This window comes from Rhinopithecus roxellana, chromosome 6 (assembly GCF_007565055.1).
Source record: "Rhinopithecus roxellana isolate Shanxi Qingling chromosome 6, ASM756505v1, whole genome shotgun sequence".
Classification (NCBI taxonomy): Eukaryota; Metazoa; Chordata; class Mammalia; order Primates; family Cercopithecidae; genus Rhinopithecus; species Rhinopithecus roxellana.
Window position 1 is genome coordinate 131,906,938 of NC_044554.1, and position 22,466 is coordinate 131,929,403.

Genomic DNA, 22,466 nt, shown 5'->3' on the forward strand with positions numbered 1-22,466 from the left:
ACTATTAGGCTATTTTAATTTAGATATATATTAGGTAAGTAGTGTTTTAATGAAATACATGTAACCATTGACATATAATGAAATCTAGTTAATTAATGTTCGTAATTTAAAATTATTTACTAATTGTATATGTCTCTTTTTCTTTCTCATGGCTGATTTGTTTAACTCAGTATTCATTCATTTATATACTGTAGTTATTTATTTATTTTAGTTTGAATTTCTTTGATGGCTGTGAGAGGTCACTCTCCAATTTAGGCTCATGGTTGTCTGGTTAGTGTTTACCAGTTCAAATAATCACATGATCTTATGTTGGCTAAAGTCTTTTAGGAGACAATCATGTTAAATGTTTCTCATCGTGGCTTATTTAATGTCATCAGTTTATTGGGGGTTACTTTGGGTGCCCCTTAGAACTTGGCACCAAGACCTACCCTCTTAGAATAAACCTGGTCAAAAGGATGTTGGGATGGTTGCTATTTCATCTTTAGAAATGACCTATCTTGAGTTGTAATACATGTGTCTTTAGGAGACTGGAGAAATGCCCAAACCTACAGGTGATACATCAGGACTAGAATTAAGTTGCAATGTATTCATTATTATATATGCTTTAAATTGTTTCTTTGAAGGATGTTTTACATAAGGGCAGTGCGTTCCTTTTTAGAGGAAGGGAAATTTGATAATGAGAAGTTAGTGTGTGTCTATCACCATTTGGGAAAAAGAAATCTATTTAGGAGTCATGACTATCATCAGTAGAGAAGTGTACTTTATTGTTGGTTATCAGTAAGTAGTTCAGCATGGTTTTTTATAGTCTGAATGAAATACTGTCTCAGAACTTTTCAATTTCCATTTATCAGATTCCATGTTTATTATACTTTGGTGGTAGTAATACAAACTTCTAGGCATCTTGATCCTGAGAAAGTTATTTATGATTATGGATGTGACATTGCTTACTAGCAGATTTTGTTGGTTTCTCAGGTACTGACAGCCTCAGCAATGCTGAGTTCGTAGACAAAATTGAGTTGTAGGAATTTTAATGATCAAAACCTGATTTACCAAGATATTGTCAATGAAGTCCTGCCTGAATTTCTTATTGCAGCTTTGATAAATAATCTACTCTTTTAAACTCAGAATCAAGGAAAATACTTTGACTTTATAAAAATTTTAGGCAGATTTAGAAGCCTAAATAGTAACTTTAAATATACAGTCACCCCTCAGTATAGGGTGATTGATTCTAGGGGATTGGTTCCAGGACCCCTGCAGATACCAAAGTTAGCCCATATTCAAGTCCCACAGTTGGACTTGGGGAATTTGGGTTGATGAAAAGTTGATGCTTTGTATGTGTGAGTTGTGTATCCCACAAGTGTATTTTCACTCCGTATTGTGTGGAAAGAAATTTGCGTATAAGTGCACTTGACCAGTTCAAACCTGTGTTGTTCCATTGTCAACTGTAACTTGTAATTCCAGAGATGTATATAAGGAAACTTTGCTTTTGATCATTGGAGGGCAGTTGAACTGAAGTATAACATGTCCTACTCTAAAATGTAAAGAACATTGCCAGATTATCTTGTTGGTTGGGGGTGTTCAAGAGAATCTTTAAGGATTTTTATTACATTAGCTGCCTAAGTAATATGATGAACTCCTCTCAGAATATTTAGTTTTGTGAGTGATAAAAGAAAAAAAGAGAATGACATACTGTTTTCATCCATTTCAGTTATAGGCAAATTTTCACAGAAGACAGAATAATTTAAAATTTTTAAACAGATTAAATACATCATATAATTAGAGATTGGCTCAGTTGTGCGTGGAACTCTGTCTAACGTTATTACTCTGAACTTTTCAAACTGTTCTATAGTTTTAGGTGTGTAACTTTGCTTTTACAATTGTATTATACCTGTTTATATTACAATCTGCCACCTCCAAAATTAGATCAAAGACTTTTTTGTTTGTATGTTTGTTTTGCATGAGTTTGGTCTTTTATATATATATTTTTAGTACCTGGTACAAAGGGACCTCAGTAAGTATTTACCAACCAATAATTAACTAATCTAAATTCTTTAATGACAACTTACATTTTTATGTTTTATATTTTTATTTTTTATGAGATGGAATTTTGCTGTTGGTACCCAGGCTGGAGTGCAGTGGCGCAATCTTGGCTCACTCACTGCAACTTCTGCCTCCTAGGTTCAAGCTATTCTCCTGCCTCAGCTTCTCGAGTAGCTGGGATTCCAGATGCCTGCCACCACGCCTGGACAATTTTTGAGTTTTTAGTAGAGATGAGGTTTCACCATGTTGGCCAGGCTTTTCTAGAACTCCTGACCTCAGGTGATCTGACCACCTTGGCCTCCCAAAGTGCTGGGAATACAGGCATGAGCCACTGTGCCCAGCCTATTTTTAAATATTTTTTAAATTAAAATTTTATTGTTTTCCCACCTTTAATGCTTTTATAGTAGGACTAAAACTATTTTTTAAAATGTCATTTATTTCATTGTGTTACTACATTAGGTGAAAAAGTATATAAAATGAGTTTATTTCTGTATTTTAATACATTTCTTATAAATCACTGGTATTTCATATCTTTTTCCTTATCTCTTTCCTTTGCTATTCTTTTTCTTTTGTGATTGTATGTGACTTTAACAAAATAAACCCTATTTAATCATAGTGTTTTTCTTTTTTTAGGTTGTTACGGAGTTGATGGAGAAAGTGACTCTATTATGAGTTCAGCTTCTGAAAACTCCACTGAACCTTGGTTTTGTGATGCCTGTAAATGTGGTGTTTCTCCTAGCTGTGAACTGTGCCCTAATCAGGATGGAATTTTCAAAGAGACAGATGCTGGAAGGTTAATGTCCTAATTATGTTGATTGATATGTTTGCTTTATAATGTGTCTGCCTTTGACTTCCCTGTTCTTCTGTTTATGATTATCCAGGTTACACACTTTCATTTGATTGCTTCTTTGTATGTTCTTGGCATAGAGTAAATGACCACTGGGATACAGATGGAGAAGGGTGAGAGGAAAGACCATTTATTGAGTACCTGCATTTGCCTTTACATCCATAATCTTACTTAATCTTAATAATTGACCCTATGATGAGGCAGGTGGTGAAGTTTCTGATTTGATAGGTGTAGTACCCAGGGCTCAGATTATTTAAATAACTTATTAGTTCAAGACTAATAAGTTACCTAAGTATATTCAAACTGGTGAATGGTCAATTTTGAACCTAGATCTGTATAACTTTATATCAGTAGATAGAACTTAATACAGTGATTTAAAAAGGAGAAGTTTAGTATAAAGAATTATTAAGCTATGATAAAAGAGTCACCAAGGTATAAAAAAACTCTAAAGGATGCTCTGGGGCTGAGGGAGATTATCCAAGGAATGACAAAATTGGAATGATGACCTCCTACCCTGGGTTGGGGTTCAGGCTTTGCTGGAGAAATTATAGTTAAACCCTAATGGATGGAGAGAAGTATGCTGGTTATAGCCTAGGCCAAATTTTGTCTTCAGTTCATGGCAAGTAGGTGGCTGGGTACAGTCCGCGGGGAGAACTGGGTCACTGGTTTGAAACCTGAAGAGTATGCTATCTGTGTTGAGAGGGCCATGGAAAAATGGTCTTCAGGTTGGGCCAGGGCTGTGAGGTCACTGAGGGACTGTGTATATGGCTGGGGCAGAGCACAGGAGGATGTACGCCACCCATCCCGGATGAAAAGCCCCTCCCTCCTACAAGACCTCCTGCCATTGAGTTTATAACTCCGTCTACCATTGAGCTTAGTGTCATTCTCACTCTAAGAAGAAATGCTGAAGAATTTCTGTCCATTATTGCAGAATAGGTATCGAAGCATGCATGAGAGGCAATTAAATCAATAAGTGGCACAAAGACCTGTGTTCTTTTTACTACATTCACACTCATATGTGTGTTAACACATTTGAGCACTTGTCATCGTAATGGTGTTGTCATCTTTCCTGGTTTTTGTTTTGTTTTGTTTTTTTACAGGAGACTACCATCTAGGGTTGGTAACTAAAATTAAGAGTAATTTTCAACCTTTTCTGTTTTGTGGACGTCACACTCTGTCTCTTCCTCTCCAGTATAAGGGGGGGGGTGGTATTTAATTTTTATTTTGTCACATAAGGATATTTTAGTATTTTATTAAACATGCTTTATATTAAAAACAAGAATAACAGCAAAGCAACCTATATAAATTATCGCCATTGTTTCCCATACTTTAACATAAAAAAAACTAGGGTACATTATGTCCTAAAATAAAGGATAGGCTTTTAAATTTAATAAATTTTACTTTAGTAAAGTAAAACAAATTTTTCTTATTTTTATCATTTTTGCCTCAATTGGTGGACCGATCCTTGAGAAATGTTGCCATACAAGATTGCTGGGATAGCATAGAGTGTACCATTGGATCTTGGAGAACCCCATGTGTTGATGTTCAGGACAAATGACTAAAGAATGTTACCTCTCCTTCCTTATCGTCTATCCAAAAATAAAGTATATAACAAATGACTTGTTGTATTGACATGAATCTGTGGTCTATATCATAGGCATAGGCATTACTTTAAGTTTGGCCTGACAGTGGCCTAGTATTAGGGAGTTCAGTAAGCATTAAGTGTGCACTTACAAGTTGGACTGTCTATTTTTGGATTCTGGTCTTTTTTTTTTTCCTTACTAGGTATAATTTTAGGCAAGTGATGTAACCTTTTTATGCCTCAGTTTCCTTAGTAGTGTTGAGAGGACTAAATGAGATGATCCATGAGAAACAATTAGCAGTTTCTGTAACATAAGTGGTTAGTAATTGTCTCCTTACTCTTACTACTGCCGTTACTGCTACTACTAGTTCTTATTACTATTATTGCTCTACTTATTTTAGGTAATCATGGAGTATTAGCTCATGCATAGTTTTTTTTTTTTTTTTTTTTTTTTTTTTTTTTTTTTTTTTTTTTTGATAACTCTTCCAGTCCTGAGAATTGAAATTTTTGGTGATAAATTGTGATGAATAAGTAAGGCAGTTTTGGAAAGACAGAACTTCCTTTTAGGGAAGAGAATTTATTTTACTCTTTTTCTTGTTAATAATTTAAAAGTTCTGTTAGGGCACTGTCAAATAGTGGTTACTTCATGCTATCATAATAGACAAAACAACAGGCAAAGTTGTTTCTGAATTAAGAAAACTGAGACCTCTTTACCATTTAGGTTTACTGAGGGATTTTTTTTTGGATACTGTGGACGTTACATAAGTAGACATCTCCTGTGATGGTGCAACATGGCAAAAATTCTTTTATATACTATTTGAACACTTTACTTGTGCTAATGTCTACACTCACCTGTAGGCTGTACTGGAAATTATAGGCCTTCATAATATTTCCAAGGATGTAATACTAGTTTGATTCAAGGTATGAAAAGCCAAGAAAATTCGACAAGCCTTTTAGTATATGAGCTTCAAATGGAAAACAGGGAAAAAGAATGAATACTGTATCTAAAGAATAAAAAAGGTTTTGAAGTTCACTATCACATGGGATTAATTAGACTTTTTTCCTTCTATTCTTGATGGGAGCCACAAGTTCTACATAGAAAATGATGTGATTTAATGTAAGAAAACCAGTACTTTCCTGTCATTAAATTTTTATTTTATATCTTATGGAGAGTAAGACTTATAAACCTGACTGTGGGAAATTTTTAGGCATGCTCTCCTTTTTAATTCTTTATTTATAGTTTTACTATTTGTGGGTACATAGTATATATATATATATATATATATATATATTCATGGGGTACATGAGATGTTTTGACACAGGCATGCAATGTGAAATAAGCACATCATGGAGAAGGGGGTATCCATTTCTCAAACACTTATCTTTTGAGTTACAAACAATCCATTTACACTCTGTAAGTTATTTTTAAGTGTACAATTTAGTTTTTCTTGTCTGTAGTCACCCTGTTGTGCTATCAAACAGTAGGTCTTATTCCTTCCACTTTTTCTACTCATTAATCTGCCACCTCCCCCCACCGTTTTACCCTTTCCCTGCACTATCCTTCCCAACCTCTAGTAACCATCCTTCTCCTATATCCATGAGTTCAGTTGTTTGATTTTTAGATCCCACAAATAAGTGAGAACATGTGATGTTTGTCTCGCTGTGCCTGGCTTATTTTACCTAACATAATGATCTCTAGTTCCACCCAACTTGTTGCAAATGACTGGCTCTCATTCTTTTTTATGGCTGAGTAGTACTCCATTGTGTATTGTATACCACATTTTCTTTATCCAATTTCAATCTGTTAATGGAAACTTAGGTTGCTTCTAAATCTTAGCTATTGTAAACAGTGCTGCGACAAATACAGGAGTGCAGATATCTGTTTAATATACAGATTTACTTTCTTTTGAATGTATACCCAACAATGTGATTGCTGGATTATATGGCAGCTCAATTTTTAGGAACCTCCGAAGTTTTCTTCATCATTTAATTTACATTTTGTGCAGCAGTGTACAAGGGTTCCCTTTTCTCCACATCCTTGCCAACATTTGTTATTGCCTGTCTTTTGGATATAAGCTATTTTAACTGGGGTGTGATGATATTTCATGGTAGTTTTGATTTGCATTTCTCTGACAATCAAGGATTTTGAGTCCTTTTTCATATACCTGTTTTAGTATATGAACTTCCTTTTGTGTGTCTTCTTTTGAGAAATGTCTAATGTCTATTCAAATCTTTAGTCTATTTTTAATCAGATTATTAGAGTTTTTTTCCTGTAGAGTTACTTGAACTCCTTATATATTCTGGTTATTTATCCCTTGTTAGTTGGGTAATTTGCAAATATTTTCTCCCATTCTGTGGGTTGTCTCTTCAGTTTGATGATTGTATCCTTTGTCCAACTTGTGATCCTGCTTTTTTTAAAACCTGGTATGATATCTTTTGTCTGTTTTTGCTTTGGTTGCTTGTGCTTGTGGAGTTTCACTCAAGAAATTTTGCCCAGAGCAGTGTCCTGGAGATTTTCCCCAACGTTTTCTTGTAGTATTTTCATAGTTTGAGGTCTTAGATTTAAGTCTTTAATCCGTTTTGATTTGATTTTTGTATATGGCAAGAGATGGGGTCTAGTTTCCTTCTTCTGCATATGGATATCTACTTTTTCCAGGACCATTTATTGAAGAAACTCTTTTCCCGTATATATGTTCCTAGCACCTTTGTTGAATTAAGTTCATTTAGGTGTGTGGATTTGTTTCTGAATTCTCTATTCTCTTCCATTGTTCTGTGTATCTGTTTTATGACAGTACCATGCTGTTTTGGTTACTATAGGTCTGTGGTATAATTTGAAGTCAGGTAGTATGATTCATTTTTGCTTAGGATAGCTTTGGCTATTCTGGGTGTTTTGTGGTTCTGTATACATTTTAGGATTGTTTTTTCTATTTCTGTGAAGGATGTCTTTGGTATTTTGATAGGGATTGCATTGAATCTGTACATTGCTTTGGCTAGTTGGGCATTTTAACAATATTGATTCTTCCAGTTCATGAACATGGAATAGTTTTCCATTTTTTGGTGTCTTCTTCAATTTGTTTCATCAGTGTTTTATAGTTGTTATTATAGAGATCTTTTACTTCTTTGTTTAAGTTAATTCCGAGGTATTTAATCTTATGTATGGCTATTATAAATGCCATTACTTTTAAAATTTCTTTTTCAGATTATTCACTGTTGTCATGTAGACATGCTCCTGATTTTTGTATGTTGCTTTTGTCTTTCTGCAACTTTACTGAATTTATCGGTTCTAATAGTTTTCTTATGGAGTCTTTAGGTTTTTCCAAATACGGCGTTATATTATCTGCAAACAAGAATAATTTGACTTCTTTCTTTCCAATTTGGATGCCCTTTATATCCTTCTGTTGTCTGATTGCTGGAAGCTAGGGCTTCCAGTACTATGTTGAATAACAGTGGTGACAGTGGGTATCCTTGTCGTTTTCCAAATCTTAGAGGAAAAGCTTACAGTTTTTCCCATTCAGTATGATACTAGCTGTGGGTCTCTCATATATGACTTTTATTATGTTGAGGTATGTCTTTCTGTCCCCTGGTTTTGGGGAGTTTTTATGATGAAGCGATGTTGAATTTTATTAAATGCTTTTTCAGCATCAGTTGAAATGATCATACGGTTTTTATCCTTTATTCTGTTGATGTGATGTATCATGTTGATTGATTTGCTTATGTTAAACCATCCTGCATCCCAGGGATAAATCCTACTTGATCATAATGATCTTTCTAATGTATTGTTAAATTCAGTTTGTTGGTATTTTGTTGAGGATTTTTGCGTCAGTGTTCATCAGAGATACTGGCCTGTAGTTTTCTTTTTTTGATGTGCCTTTGGCTGGTTTTGGTATCAGAGTAACATTGGCCTTGTAGAATGAGTTTGGAAATATTCCCTCTTCCTCTGTTTTTTGGAATAGTTTGAGTAAGATTGGTATTCTTCTTTAAGTGTTTGGTAAAATTCAGCAGCGAAGCCATCAGGTCAAGCAGTCCCAGGCTTTTCTTTACTGGGAGACTTTATTACGGCTTCAATCTCGTTACTTGTTATTGGTCTGTGCAGGCTTTGGATTTCTTCATGGTTCAATCTTTGTAGGTTGTATGTGTCTAGGAATTTATCCATTTCTTCTAGATTTTCTAATTTATTGACATATAGTTGCTCATAGCAGCTGCTAATGATCCTTTGAATTTCTGCAATATCCGTTATAATGTCTCCTTTTTTATTTCCAATTTTATTTATTTATATCTTCACTCTTTTTTCCTCAGCCTGGCTAAAGGTTTGTCAGTTTTGTTTACCTTTTCAAAATACCAACATTTTTATTTCATTGATCTTTTGTATATATTTTTTCATTTCAATTTTATTTATTTCTGGTCTGATCTTTATTAATTCTTCCACTAATTTTGGATTTGGTTTGCTCTTGCTTTCCTAGTTCTTTAAGATGCATCATTGGATTGTTTATTTGAAGTTTTTTCTCTTTTGATATAGGCACTTATAGCTATAAACTTCCTTCTTAGTAGGGCTTTTGCTGTATCCCATAGGTTTTGGTACGTTGTGTTTCCATTATCGTTTGTTGCACTCTTCTTCTTTATGTCCTTTGTTGGGTGTCCTCCTAGCTATTGTGAAATAAAATATGGCTCTGAACTAAATTCCTTAATTTTTAAAAATAAGCTTTATGTTGCAATAAAAGGCAGCATTGAAATCTTTATGTCTCAGTTCTTTCTTTTTTTTTTTTTTACCCTTCAGACAGGGTCTGGCTCTGTTGCCTAGGCTGAAGTGCAGTAGCACGATGTTGGCTCACTGCAACCACTGCTTCCTAGGCTCAAGTGATCCTCCCACTGAAGCCTCCCGAGTAGCTTAGGTTATAGGTATGCACCACCACACCTGGCTAATGTTTGTATTTTTCTATAGAGACGAGGTTTCATCCTGTTGCCCAGGCTGGTCTTGAACTCCTGGGCTCAAGTAGTCTTCCCACCTCAGCCTCCCAAAGTGTTAGGATTACTGTACCTGGCCATTTTTTTCTTTTTTTCTTGAGAGAAGATCTGGCTTCGTCAACCTGACTGGAGTGCAGTGGCATGATCTTGGCTCATTGTAAATCCCTGCCTCGTAGGCTCAAGAAATCATCCTACCGCAGCCTCCCAAGTAGCTGGGACTACAGGGGCATGCCACGACACCTGGCTAAATTTTGTATTTTTTGTAGCAATGGGGTTTCACCATGTTGCCCAGGCTGGTCTCAAACTCCTGAGCTTAAGTGATCCTCCTACCTCTGCCTCCCAAAGTGCTGGGATTACAGGCATGAGCCACTGTGCCCGACCACTTCTTTCTTTTTTTTCCTTTAAAATTCTAGACTTAGTAAGTCTTAGTTCTGTCCCTTGCTAGCCTTGTTATATTTGAAAATAAGTTAGTCTTTCTGAAACCAATTCTTCATATGTAAATGAACAACCTCCCACTCAACAGAAGCTTTTAGGCTTTTTTTTCCTTGTACTTAACATTTCTTGACTGAAGACAGTGAGCCACACTCTGCTGTAAGCACTTCACATACATCTTTATAATTTCCAAACTACCTTTATGGTGCTCTGTACCTAGTAGACACTTATAACTGATTACTGGATAAAGGAATGAAAATAACATACTTGACGTGAATTTGTTTTACATGCTGTAAAGACATTATTGATACGGAGTACTTCAAACTCCAATTTTATTGATTAATATAGTTTTCATTCTTAAATGAGTCTTTTGAGAAGTATCATTCTACTTAGTCTGCTTTATTAAAATATATGAGTTTAAAATAATCTGTTAATAGTTTGTGCTAGGATGACAGTTCCAACTCTATTTTTTGGTGGTTTTATGTGATGCTTATTTCCTGTTCCTTTCCCCAATCAACATCTGTCATAATAGCTCCAAGCAAAACTACTGGTAAAGTAACAAGGAAGATTTTTTTTTTGATTTGCAGCTTTGTCTTAATTACAAAGTTATAAATTATGTGCATCTAAACAAATGAACAAGAAACTGTTTACAGCTGGTATTAAAAGGGACCATACTTGTCTCGGCCATGATTTTCATTGACTTTGATAGGACTCAAGTTGGTATCCTCACGAGTGGTTGGGAGAAATGATATACTTGTGTGCCAGTCACATTGAAATGGCAGTTAAATCTGTAGTACTTGTGTACTACATTTTAAGAAGGTCAGTATGAAGCAAGCAGCCAGCTGTTAGGTTTATCAAAGATAAACTTCTACAGAGTATAGCGACATTTAATCCATCAGTGGAGCATGAAAAAACTGAACAAATTAAATTGAGAAAGCAGCTGCTTGTTGAAGATGTGTATCTTTATATTGAACTCCACAGGATGCATTTGGGAGGTTGGATTAAAACATTCTATCAAGAAAATCTCAAAACCTTGGATTTTTTTCCCCAATAAAAAAGATAATTTTTTTTTTTTGAGACGGAGTCTCACTCTGTCGCCCAGGCTGGAGTGCAGTGGCGCGATCTTGGCTCACTGCAACCTCCGCCTCCAGGGTTCACGCCATTCTCCTGCCTGAGCCTCCCGAGTAGCTGGGACTACAGGCGCCCGCCACCTCGCCCGGCTAGTTTTTTGTATTTTTTAGTAGAGACGGGGTTTCACCTTGTCTGCCAGGATGGTCTCGATCTCCTGACCTCGTGATCCGCCCATCTCGGCCTCCCAAAGTGCTGGGATTACAGGCTTGAGCCACCGCGCCCGGCCTAAAAAAGATAATTTTTAAAAGGATTTGGAACTATTTTTCCCAGTGCCTCTAGAGAATAATTTTTGAAATTAGTCCTTTAAAACTCATAATGCACCACAAAAACCAGAACCATGTAGCATGCATAGCCTCTTAAGTTGTGATAAAGCAGAATTTGTTGTTAATATATTCACAAGGGTTAATAGAGATTTGCTTCTGTGACCCTCTTTCTTACAAAAGTGATAAGATCTACTATTTTAATTTCAAAGTCAGTGATCCCACAGTTTGTTTTGTTTTAAGCAAGCAGAAAGAGTGCCTAATATATTAAAAATGGTTCAGAGCAGTTTTTAAAAAATGGAATTAGAAAGAACTGCAATTTTTTCCAGTGTACTGAAACTCTGAGCATTCTTTGTTTAGTCTTATGGCATTATTCAAACTTTTAACAAATATTTATATTTGAGGCATATAAATTTAGTATATAAGTTGTATGGTAAACAGATAAGATGAATGAAAATGTGAATTGCTTATTCTGTACCTTTTCCCAGCAGTTTTAACCTGGAAAGGAAGTTAAACTGTATACAAAAATTGTAAAATATGTCCTTAAATATTATTACCCCAGCAGCTTTTGGAAAAGAGTAACAAGAAAGAGGAATTTTACTTAATTACTGCAGAGTAACTTCACAGTTATTAAATTAGTATTCTTAATTCTCAAAGAGCTTAAAATAATGAATGTGACTACCTTTCCTTGCATATAAAAATGTTTTGTTTCATTTGAATAGTAGTTTTATGCAAATATTTAAGAATAGGTAAGTGCAAAGTGCAGTGAGTGAATTTTAAGTGAAAGGCAATTATAGGTGTTAGCTCTCAGTTTTGTCTAAGCTGCTGGAAAAGTAATTTCAGTCCCCTTTTTTGTGACTGTTATTCTATAAGTGTTTCATATTTTTTAATGATGTGCCTGAGATTGGGGGACATTTGATGACAGAATTCTCTTGGTAGTATTTTGAGATGGCAGGTGTTTTATATGTTTGTTTTTTGTGTGGGAATTTTATTAAAAGATTTGATAGCAAAATCATATCTTCTCTCCTTAGATGGGTTCATATTGTTTGTGCCCTGTATGTTCCTGGAGTAGCCTTTGGAGATATTGACAAATTACGACCAGTAACGCTAACGGAAATGAACTATTCCAAATATGGTGCCAAGGTGAGACATAAAGCATTTTTGATAGCTTGAAAGAGAAAGGTTTTACTTGTTAGTTTACATGACTTTTTATTTGTGTTATGTTGACTGCAGAAATGCTTACTAGGAATCATTCTGTTGAGCACTGAATCATTTATTATTGATAGTAGTTTTCCCAGAAAGCCAATAATGTATACATTATTCTATACATTCTCAATTTAGAATAACATAGGAGGTAAAATGATAATTGGTACTACTACCATTTCCCTGGCACTGTTCACAATGCCTAATACATAGACCAAAACCTTATTTACAATTAGTTGGATCAAATATAAGCCTAATTTCTGACTTTACTTTTGAAGTGAAATTTGTCAAAATTATGAAAAAGAATATTAGAAATGATCTTTGATGCTGTTATTGTAATTGTTTTGGGGTGCCGTTAACATGCCGTTAACATAGATGGTGAACTTAATTGATATATGCCGTTAACATAGATGGTGAACTTAATTGATATATGTTATGTGTGTTCTGACTGCTTCACCAACCTGGTGTTCCCCTATCTTTCTCCCTGACTTGGGGCCTCTCTGTTCACTGAGACACAGTGATACTGAAATTTGGCCAATTAGGGCTGGGTGCGGTGGCTCACGCTTGTTATCCCAGCACTTTGGGAAGCCAAAGTGGGCAGATTACCTGAGGTTAGGAGTTCGAGACCAGCCTGGCCAACATGGTGAAACCTCGACTCTACTAAAAATACAAAAAATTAGCTGGGCGTGGTGGCGTGTGCCTGTTATCCTAGCCACTCAGGAGGTTGAGGCAGGAGAATCGCTTGAACCCAGGAGGCAGAGGTTGCAGTGAGCTGAGATTGCACCACGGCACTCCAGCCTGGGCGACAGAGTGAAACTCCCTCTCAAAAAAAAAAGAAAAAGAAATTTTGCCAATTAGTAATTCTACATTGGCCTCTAAGTTTTCAAGTGAAAGGAAGAGTCATACGTCTGTCACTTTAAATTAAAAGCTAGAAATGATTAAGCTTAGTGAGGAAGGCATGTCGAAAGCCTAGGTAGGCCAAAAGCTGGGCCTCTTCTGCCAAATAGCCAATATGTCAGTGCAAAGGAAAAGTTCCTGAAGGAAATTAAAAGTGCTACTCCAGCAAACACATGAATGGTAAGAAAGTGAAACAGCCTTATTGCTGATAATGGAGAAAATTTTAATAGTCTGGATAGATCATAGCAGTCACAACATTCCCTTAAGCCAAAACCTTATCCAGAGCATGACCCTAACTGTTCAATATTGTGAAGGCTAAGAGAGGTGAGGAAGCTGCAGAAGAAAAGTTGGAAGGTAGCAGAGGTTGGTTCATGAGGTTTAAGGAGAGAAGCTGTCTCCGTAATATAAGACGTGAAGAAGATGCAGCAGGTACTGATGGAGAAGCTGCAGCAAGTTATTCAGAAGATTTAGCTAAAACAAATGATGAAGACTCATACATTCAACGAAGATTTTCAATGTAGGTGAAACAATCTTCTGTTGGAAGAAGATGCCATCTAGGACTTCCCATAGCTAGAGAGGAGAAGTCACTATCTGGCTTCTAAAGGCAGACTGTCTCTCTTGTTTAGAGACTTATGCAGCTGGTGACTTTAAGTTGAAGCCAGCACTCCTGTACTATTGTGAAAATCCTAGAGCCCTTAAGAATTATGTTAAATCTATTCTGCCTGTGCTTTGTAAATGGAACAACAAAACCTGTACACAGCACATCTGTGTACAGCATGGTTTACTGGGTATTTTAAACCCCATTGTTGGGACTTACTGCTCAGAAAAAAGTTTCCTTTCAAAAGATTACTGTTCATTAGAGCTCTGATGAAGTACAAGGAGATTAATGTGTTTTCCTGCCTGCTGTCACAATAGCCATTCTGAAGCCCATGAATCAAGGAGTCATTTTGACTTTGAAGTCTTATTATTTAAGAAATACATTTCATAAGGCTATAGCTTCCATACATAGTGATTCCTCCGATGGATCTAGGCAAAGTAAATTGAAAACCTAGAAAGGAGTCACTTTTCTAGATGTCATTAAGAATATTTATGATTCATGGGAGGAGGTCAAAATATCCATATTAACAGGAGTTTGGAAGAAGTTGATTACAGCCTTTATGGATAACTTTGAGGGGGTTGAAGACTTCAGTGGAGGAAGTCACTGCCAATGTGGCAGAAATAGCAAGAGAAGTAGAATTAGAAGTGTAGCCAGAGGTGACTGAATTGCTGAGATCTCATGATTAAATTTGAACAGATGAGTTACTTCTCATGGATGAGTGAAGAAAGTGGTTTCTTGAGTTGGAATCTACTCCTGGTGAAGATGCTATGAACATTGTTAAAATTACGACAAAGGACTTAGGATATTACATAAACTTGATTGATTAAGCAGCAAGAGGGTTTGAGAGGATTGACTCCAATTTTGAAGAAAGTTCCATGGGTAAAATGCTGTCAAACAGCATCACATGCCACAGAGACATCTTTCATAAAAGGAAGAATGAATCTATGCAGCAAACTTCATTGTTGTTTTATTTTAAGAAATTGCCAGGCCAGGTGCGGTGGCTCACGCCTGTAATCCCAACACTTTGGGAGGCTGAGTTGGGTGGGTCACCTGAGGTCAGGAGTTCGAGACCAGCCTGGCCAACATAGCAAACCCCATATCTACTAAAAATACAAAAATTAGCTGAGCGTGGTGGCACGTGCCTGTAACCCCAGCTACTCAGGAGGCTGAGGCAGGAGAATCACTTGAACCCAGGAGGCAGAGGTTGCAGTGAGCCGAGATTATGCCATTGCATACTCCAGCCTAGGTGACAGAGCGAGACTCCATCTTAAAAAAAAAAAAAAAGAAAAGAGAAATTGCCACAGTCACTCCAACTTTCAGCAACCACCCCATCAGTCAGTGGCCATCCACATCAAAGCAGCATCTTTCACCAGCAAAAAGATTATGACTTGCTGAAGGCTCAAGTGATCATTAGCATTTTTTAGCAATAAAGTATTTTTAAATTAATGTACATACATTTAAAAAATACATAATGTTATTATACATATAATGGACTACAGATAGTGTAAACTTAACTTGAAAATGCATGGAGAAACTAAAAAATTGTTGTGATTTGTTTTATTGTGATACTTTATTGAAGTGGTCTGGAGCTGAACTTGCACTATCTCTGATGTATGCTTGTAAATTTAACAGAGGTTATTTGAGACAGATTTTTCTCAAGTTGCCCAGTAAATTAACAGATATATTTATTGGGCAGCACTTACAACTCGAAAAGGCTCAGAGATGTCCACTTTAATAGTGTGAGCAGTGGGCTTTTATTTTCTGAATGTGGAACTAAAGTAAGGAAATTACTTAATTGGCTACAGCTGTGTTGTTTTTCTATATGGGTATGATTTAGTAGAAAGTGTCCAGTTACATTATCTAATGTCTAGTTTGCTGTTGTGGTTAGTTGAAGCTTGTTTTTTGATTTTTTTGTTTTGTTTTGTTTTTAAATTTGATTTATTATAAGGAATTTTTCTAAATTAAATTTCACCTTGTGTAAAGTTCCATATACAGAAACAGGTACAGGCTAATTTCCTCTTGCTTATTTTGCTTTAAGAAAATATCACTGGGAAACTGAGTTGAAAATTAGGTACTCTCTGGCTCCTCTGCAAGATCACATACAATGTTGTGAGTTATGATTGGGATAGCCTTCTAGACCACATTGTCTACTCATTTTCCAATCTGAATTATGTTCTCCTTCTGTGTTCTGAGTTGCTTAGTTCACTAGCATTTTAAATGATTCAGGCAATTGAGGAAGATTGTGTTTTCTTTAATAGATTGTTTTATAATATAAAAAGGCTGTCAGGAATATTTTCCTTATATTCATTCTGAAATCCCTTGCTCAATTTCAGCATATTACATGAAATTACCCAGAGAATTATTCTAAACAATATGTCTCTGTTCACAGTGTTGACATCCTTTAAATCACTTAATTTCTTTTTATCTCTCTGTCTCATGGTGAGATTGCTATTTGCCAGTATATTATACCATTTATGTTCTACTAAATGTCAGGATTTGACTATTGAAATTTTAACATTTTCCTTGTATTTGTTTCCTTCTTATGTAGTTCACTTTTAATACTTATATTAAACAATTCTTTAATTGTCCACTGTCAGTCTTTCATAATTTAACGTCTTTTTCTTTTATGAAGATTTCTTTTACCAGAGTAGTTTGAACTTTTAGACTAGCTATTCCCCTCCCCGCCCCCCCCCCCCCCACCTTTTTTTAAGAGATAAAGGATAAATCTGAAAGGATTTGGGGTAATTTCAACAGTTCATATTTTGGTTTTATTACTTTTAATCGTCTTAAAGAAATTTAAAACATGCATGATTTCTAGGTTGTAATGCCTAGATTTTTTGTTGGATTTTCTCTGGTCTCTTGTTTCCTTTTCCAAGCAATTTTATATTGTTTAAGAATTAGTATAGCTTAATGGTGGGCTTTAAAGTAAGATTGTCCTGGTTTGAAGCCTTACATTTACTTTCCTTGTTATTTTTGGCAAGCAGATTTCTTAACATGTCTTTAATTTCCTCATGTGTAAAATGGGAATAGTTATAGTACCTCTTCTTCATAGTAGTTGTGTTTAATGAGTACATATATTTATACATAGAGTCCTTGACTTATGATGGGTTTACATCCTGATAAATCCATTGTAAGTTTAAAATATTTTAAGTTGAAATTAACTTAATACACCTAACCTAATGAGCATAGCTTAGTGTTGCCTACCTTAAATATGCTTGGAACACTTACATTAGCCTTCAGTTGAACACAATCATCTGACAAAAAACTTTATTTTATAACAAAATGTTAACTATGTCATGTAACTTATTGAATACTATACTGAAAATGGAAAACAGAGTGGTTGTATGGGTACTGAAAGTGTGGTTTCTGCTGAGTGTGTATTGCTTTTGCAACATTGTAAAGTTAAAAAATTAAAAGTGGAACGATTGTAAACTGGGTACTGTCTGTATATGTAAAGTGTTTAGAATAGTGACTGGCACATAGTAAATCCTCAAATAATTTTAATTATGGTTGTATTATTATTTGTTATTACCATTAAATTAGTTGAATTTTGATTTGAACCATATAGGTAATTATGTTTTTTCATATAAACTCTTGGCTCACCTACAGTTATTGTTTGTATTGGTACATAATTGGTTCACTATTTGTATTTAACATTTTAAATATTTAGTGGATGCTTTGTATGAGAATGCAGTCTTTAGTCTGGAAATAAGTTTGCTTTGAGAGTTTTTCTGTTTCTTTGTTGTAGGAGTGTAGCTTTTGTGAAGACCCTCGCTTTGCTAGAACTGGAGTTTGCATCAGCTGTGATGCAGGGATGTGCAGAGCCTATTTCCATGTGACCTGTGCTCAGAAGGAAGGTCTGCTTTCAGAGGCAGCAGCGGAAGAGGTAGATTTATTTAAACCCATAGTTGGTAAATATGTTCACAGGACATTTTTTGACTCTATGTCCTATAACAAGTATAAATAATAAAAGAAATTTTAACATTTATTTTTAAAGTTGTTGCCGGGATCACTTTTCTAAAACTTTAAGAGTGAATCTCTATGAGTTTTGTCAGTCTTAAAGCTAGTCAGACATTTGGAAAACATTAAAATTTTTATAGTGAGATCTGACTGATAAAATGAAAGATAATTCAAATTGTCTTAAAGCATTAAAATGTCAGCATTTCAGCACCATGAATTATAGTTTTAAAAAAGGCATATTTTATACGCGAATCTGAAACTGTATTTGAGTAACCTTGCTCTATTTTTATTTAAGTAAAATCATTACTGTGTCTTCAGTATCTCTGTTACTATCTCTTTACTGTTATTTTTAATTCCATAATATTCCTTTCAGATTTATTGTCTTTACATTAAACAGTTGTTTTCAGTGTTTTGGGGACTCGTTAAGATTTGTTCAAGTAGTCTGAGTTTAAAACTATTTTCATTACACTCTAAAATGTTATTTACTTTTCTGAACTCTGTTCTTTCATGAGTATTAGTGGAGACTTCCAGAGATTACATACAGTATAACAATAGAACCCACTGAATATGGAAACAATTTTGAGAACCCAGCTACCTTTTTTTATGTCAGCTATCTAGACTAATGTCTAGATATTTGCAAAAATGTAAAACAGTGCCACTCTCCTCACTAAATTTTTGTGTGTATGTGAATTGTATTTGTTTTAGTAAAAGTGTATGCTTCTGTAATGGGCCCTTTGTTTAAAATAAATTAATGAATATTGCAAAAATTTTTCAGTTTTAATTTTTAATATGGTAACCGTCTGAAATATAACTCACATAAACTCTTTAGGGTCCGCAGTAATTTTTAAGAATGTTAACGAATCGTGAGCAGGTTCAGTTCATTCTTTAAGCTCATATAGTAAAGACTGTTTATTTAATAATTTTTATTGTATATTCATGATGGCTTTATGGTAATAATCTAAGCCTCTCCTTGTTATGTTTTTTCTTTTATTGGGTAAATTTTGCTTATTGTGCTGAGATTTTATCTTAGTACATTTATTTCATTTCCAGAAAATAAGCAAAGATACTCTGATGAAGAAAATTTGTAGGAAAAAATGTGAAGGATGTATTTTATGAATAAACAAATCTTATAGGAATTGTATTTTTGATACATGTAGCTGTTTTTGATACATACAGCTGTTCCAGTCTCTTAATTTTAAGGAGTTATACTTTGATGAAGGCTACTAGATGAACAATGAGCATCTTCTCAGCCACTAGGTAGCCATAGAGTTATAATTATACAGTAGGGTAATCTGGATTCCTCATAGCTACAACTCAGGATGGTGGACAAAAGTACAAGAAGGCAATACAGGTAAGACTTAGAGGACCAGATTAAATACTAGGTAAATACTTGGATCAGAGAATATGTAGGATAAGATTAGTTGTCCTTTGGGCTTTGCAGTTAGTAGGGTTCTTTGGAGCCAGTGGAGAGCTTTCTTTTTTACTATGGTAGTTTGGATTACTTTGCACAACATCATATGTCATCATTTTTGGCAAGATGGCAGCTAGTTAATTAACAAAAATGTGTGAAGCAGCCATGTTTGGGACAGTGGGGTGTAATATAGTTTATGGGATTTGGAGAGTGCATCTCCTTCTAAAGGCATGCAAATTAAATGAAACTAAACACAGTATTAAGCTACATAGTTTACAGTCTGTGGTCTGTACATCTTACCTATAAGCTAATTTGGGGAAATTTACAGGGAAATAGATACATTAGGATGTGAGAATTAGACCTGAGGCATCTTCCTTGCCTTGCTGTGTCCCTTGATTAATTAGGTGGGAGCCCTGGATGCTGGAATAATAAAATGCAACTTTTCTCCCTATTCACTGCCTTACTCAGTGTGCTGTTGTTATGGGGGAAATGATTTAAAGCATATTTACATATACATGTTCCTGGTTTCTTGTTATGAACAGAGAATTAGAAAATTCTAAATATTTTCTGAATGATGTTCCAAAACCCAGGATATTGCATGAATCAGTATTAATGAAGTTTGCATTTGACAGTAATCATTCTGTTAAAATGAAGGTCTTGTCTATTTCTAGATGGTTGTACTTGTGTACATAAGGATTTATGTAATGTAATAGCATTTAAAATTAAGAAACACATTTTAAACTAAAACAGATCTGTGTTTGTGAGCATATCTTGCCTTCTATTTCCATTTTATATTCTTTAGACATTCTAGGAAACTTTTTTAAAGACTATATCAAATTGGATTTACTACTTTTTTGTGGTGGTTTTATATAGGCTGTTAAAAAAAGGTTGAAAAATAGAATAAACATATCAGTTTCATCTGATGACATTGTATACCTTTCTATATTTTTTTATGACTTTGTATATAGCCTTCTGACATAGTCCTTTATCTCATTGGTGAGAATCCATGTGAAATTTCTATTCTCTTTCATCTACTTTGTGAATATTCCAGATTTATTTAGAATAGTCAAAGCATGTTATGACACAACATGCTTTATTAGAAGGATATTTAAAACCATGTTATGACACAACATCTTATTTTAAAAAATGAACTTTAGGGCTGGGTGCAGTGACTCATGCCTGTAATTCCAACACTTTGGGAGGCCAAGGCCAGAGGATTGCTTGAGGCCAGGAGTTTGAGACCAGCTTGGGCAACATAGCAGGACCCCATCTCTACAAAAAAAAAAATTTGCTGGATGTGATGGTGCCTGTAGTCTCAGCTACTGGAGAGGCTGAGGTGGGAGGATCACATATACCCAGGAGTTCGAGGCTGCATTGCACTATGTTCTCACCACTGCACTCGGCCTGGGGAACAGAGTGAGACCCCACCTCTAAAAAATTTAAATAACTAAGTAAAAAAATACTGGGCTATTGCGCAGGCTCAGTTATGCTGACTACAACTTATGTTACTATGTTTTACGTTATATAGTCTAAAGTTACTTATAGTCTAAGTAAGCCATATGGTAGTTTCTTCCGTAATTAAGATATAATTTGCTGCTATTGAACATTGCTGTACTCTGTTATGTAGAAAATTATATTTTAAACAATATAAAACCGGGTGCGGTGGCACACACCTGTAATCCCAGTACTTTGAAAGGCCAAGCCAAGGAGGATCTCTTGAGGCCATGATTTTGAGATGAGCCTGGGCAACATAGCAAGACCCCATCTCTACACAAAATGTAAAAATTAGCCACGTGTGGTGGTGTGTGCCTATAGTCCTAACTACTAAGGAGGCTGAGGCGGGAGGATTGCAGAGCCCAGAAGTTCAAGATTTCATTCTGTTACAGCATATATGACAGAGGTGGGGTGGACAAGAATATTGATAGTGCATAATTGAGAGGGTAAGTTTGATATGCCATTAGGTTATTACTGTATTTAAATGTTTCTTGTTTCAATAAACACATCAATTTTACTATTAAGATACCAATAAAGTGTATGTATGTTCTTCAAATATACTGTTTTTACAAGTGCCAGGTGGTTCTCCATGTACATGACTGAAGCTGTGTCTTCTTTCAGTTTATATAACTTTGATCTGCTATGTCAGTTTTACCCAGGGAGCTTTGTTTAAAAAGAAAAAACAAACAAACAAGCAAAAAGATTTTAAGATTCTGGACCAAATCATGCCATCTAGAGGCCCACAAGCTAAACTTAATCCATAGATGGATTTTGTTCGTTAGGAATAGAGTTAAAAAAAAAAAAACCTTGAATTTGAATGCCTTTGGGGGGGCATTCCAGTGTGCCACAGGCTCTAAGTTCTCACAGGCCTCACCATTTACTAACTGTCTCTCATCATTCATTTTTGTCTTATTTCTTTTTTAGCATCTTTTAGGTCTCCTACACCCATTTATGTCGATTGTTACTCCTTCTCAAGGCATTTGCATTTAAGGCACTTGCCTCAGATCTACTGAATCAGAATTTGCAGAGTTGGGCTCTAGTAACCTCTATTTAGAAACCTCCTTAAATGAATCTGATGACAGTCAGGTAATGGCTAAGGAAGATGGATCTTACATACTGGACATAGGTCTTGGTTCAGCAACTTAACCTCTCTGGCTTTCAGTTTTCTATCCATAAAATTGATATTAAAATGGTAGAACCCACCTCATGTGGTAGTCGTGAAGGTTGAAGAGATAATATATACAAAAGCACATGTGCTTATTTCATGGTAGATATTCAGAAACATGTCTTTCCCTTTACATCTTACTTTGGGAGTAGGATCTTGAAAGCTCCATTTCTCTAAGCAGGTTGAAGGGATATTCCATGTCAACCAATGAATTAATTAGGACACTATTTTGACTGGTTTAACAAAACCAAATAACAAGTTGCTTAAACGAAGAAGTTGAATTCACTCTAATAAACAATTCTAGACTGATTGGATACTGAGGGGAGTTTGGTTCCAGGGATTAGTTCCCTTCTTTCTTCCTGCTTCACCTTCCTTTAGTCTGTTGCACTCTCCTACACAGTCAGAGATGGTTTATCACCATCTTGACTGGATTCTTCCTCATTGGAAGTAGCAAAGAGGAGGTTAAGAGTAGGCAGCTTCCTTT

At 35.3% G+C, this 22,466-nt stretch overlaps 1 protein-coding gene across 8 annotated transcripts in view; it reads left to right on the forward strand.

Annotated features, from left to right (window-relative positions):
• PHF14 (PHD finger protein 14) overlaps positions 1-22,466 on the forward strand; it is a 196,197-nt gene that overhangs the window by 37,047 nt on the left and 136,684 nt on the right. For all 8 annotated transcript variants that reach the window (XM_030932734.1, XM_030932735.1, XM_030932736.1 and 5 more), the window contains 3 exons: positions 2,674-2,833; positions 12,286-12,397; positions 17,701-17,838. In XM_030932734.1, coding sequence (XP_030788594.1) covers positions 2,674-2,833; positions 12,286-12,397; positions 17,701-17,838 — 410 coding nt within the window. The remainder of the gene's footprint in view (positions 1-2,673; positions 2,834-12,285; positions 12,398-17,700; positions 17,839-22,466) is intronic.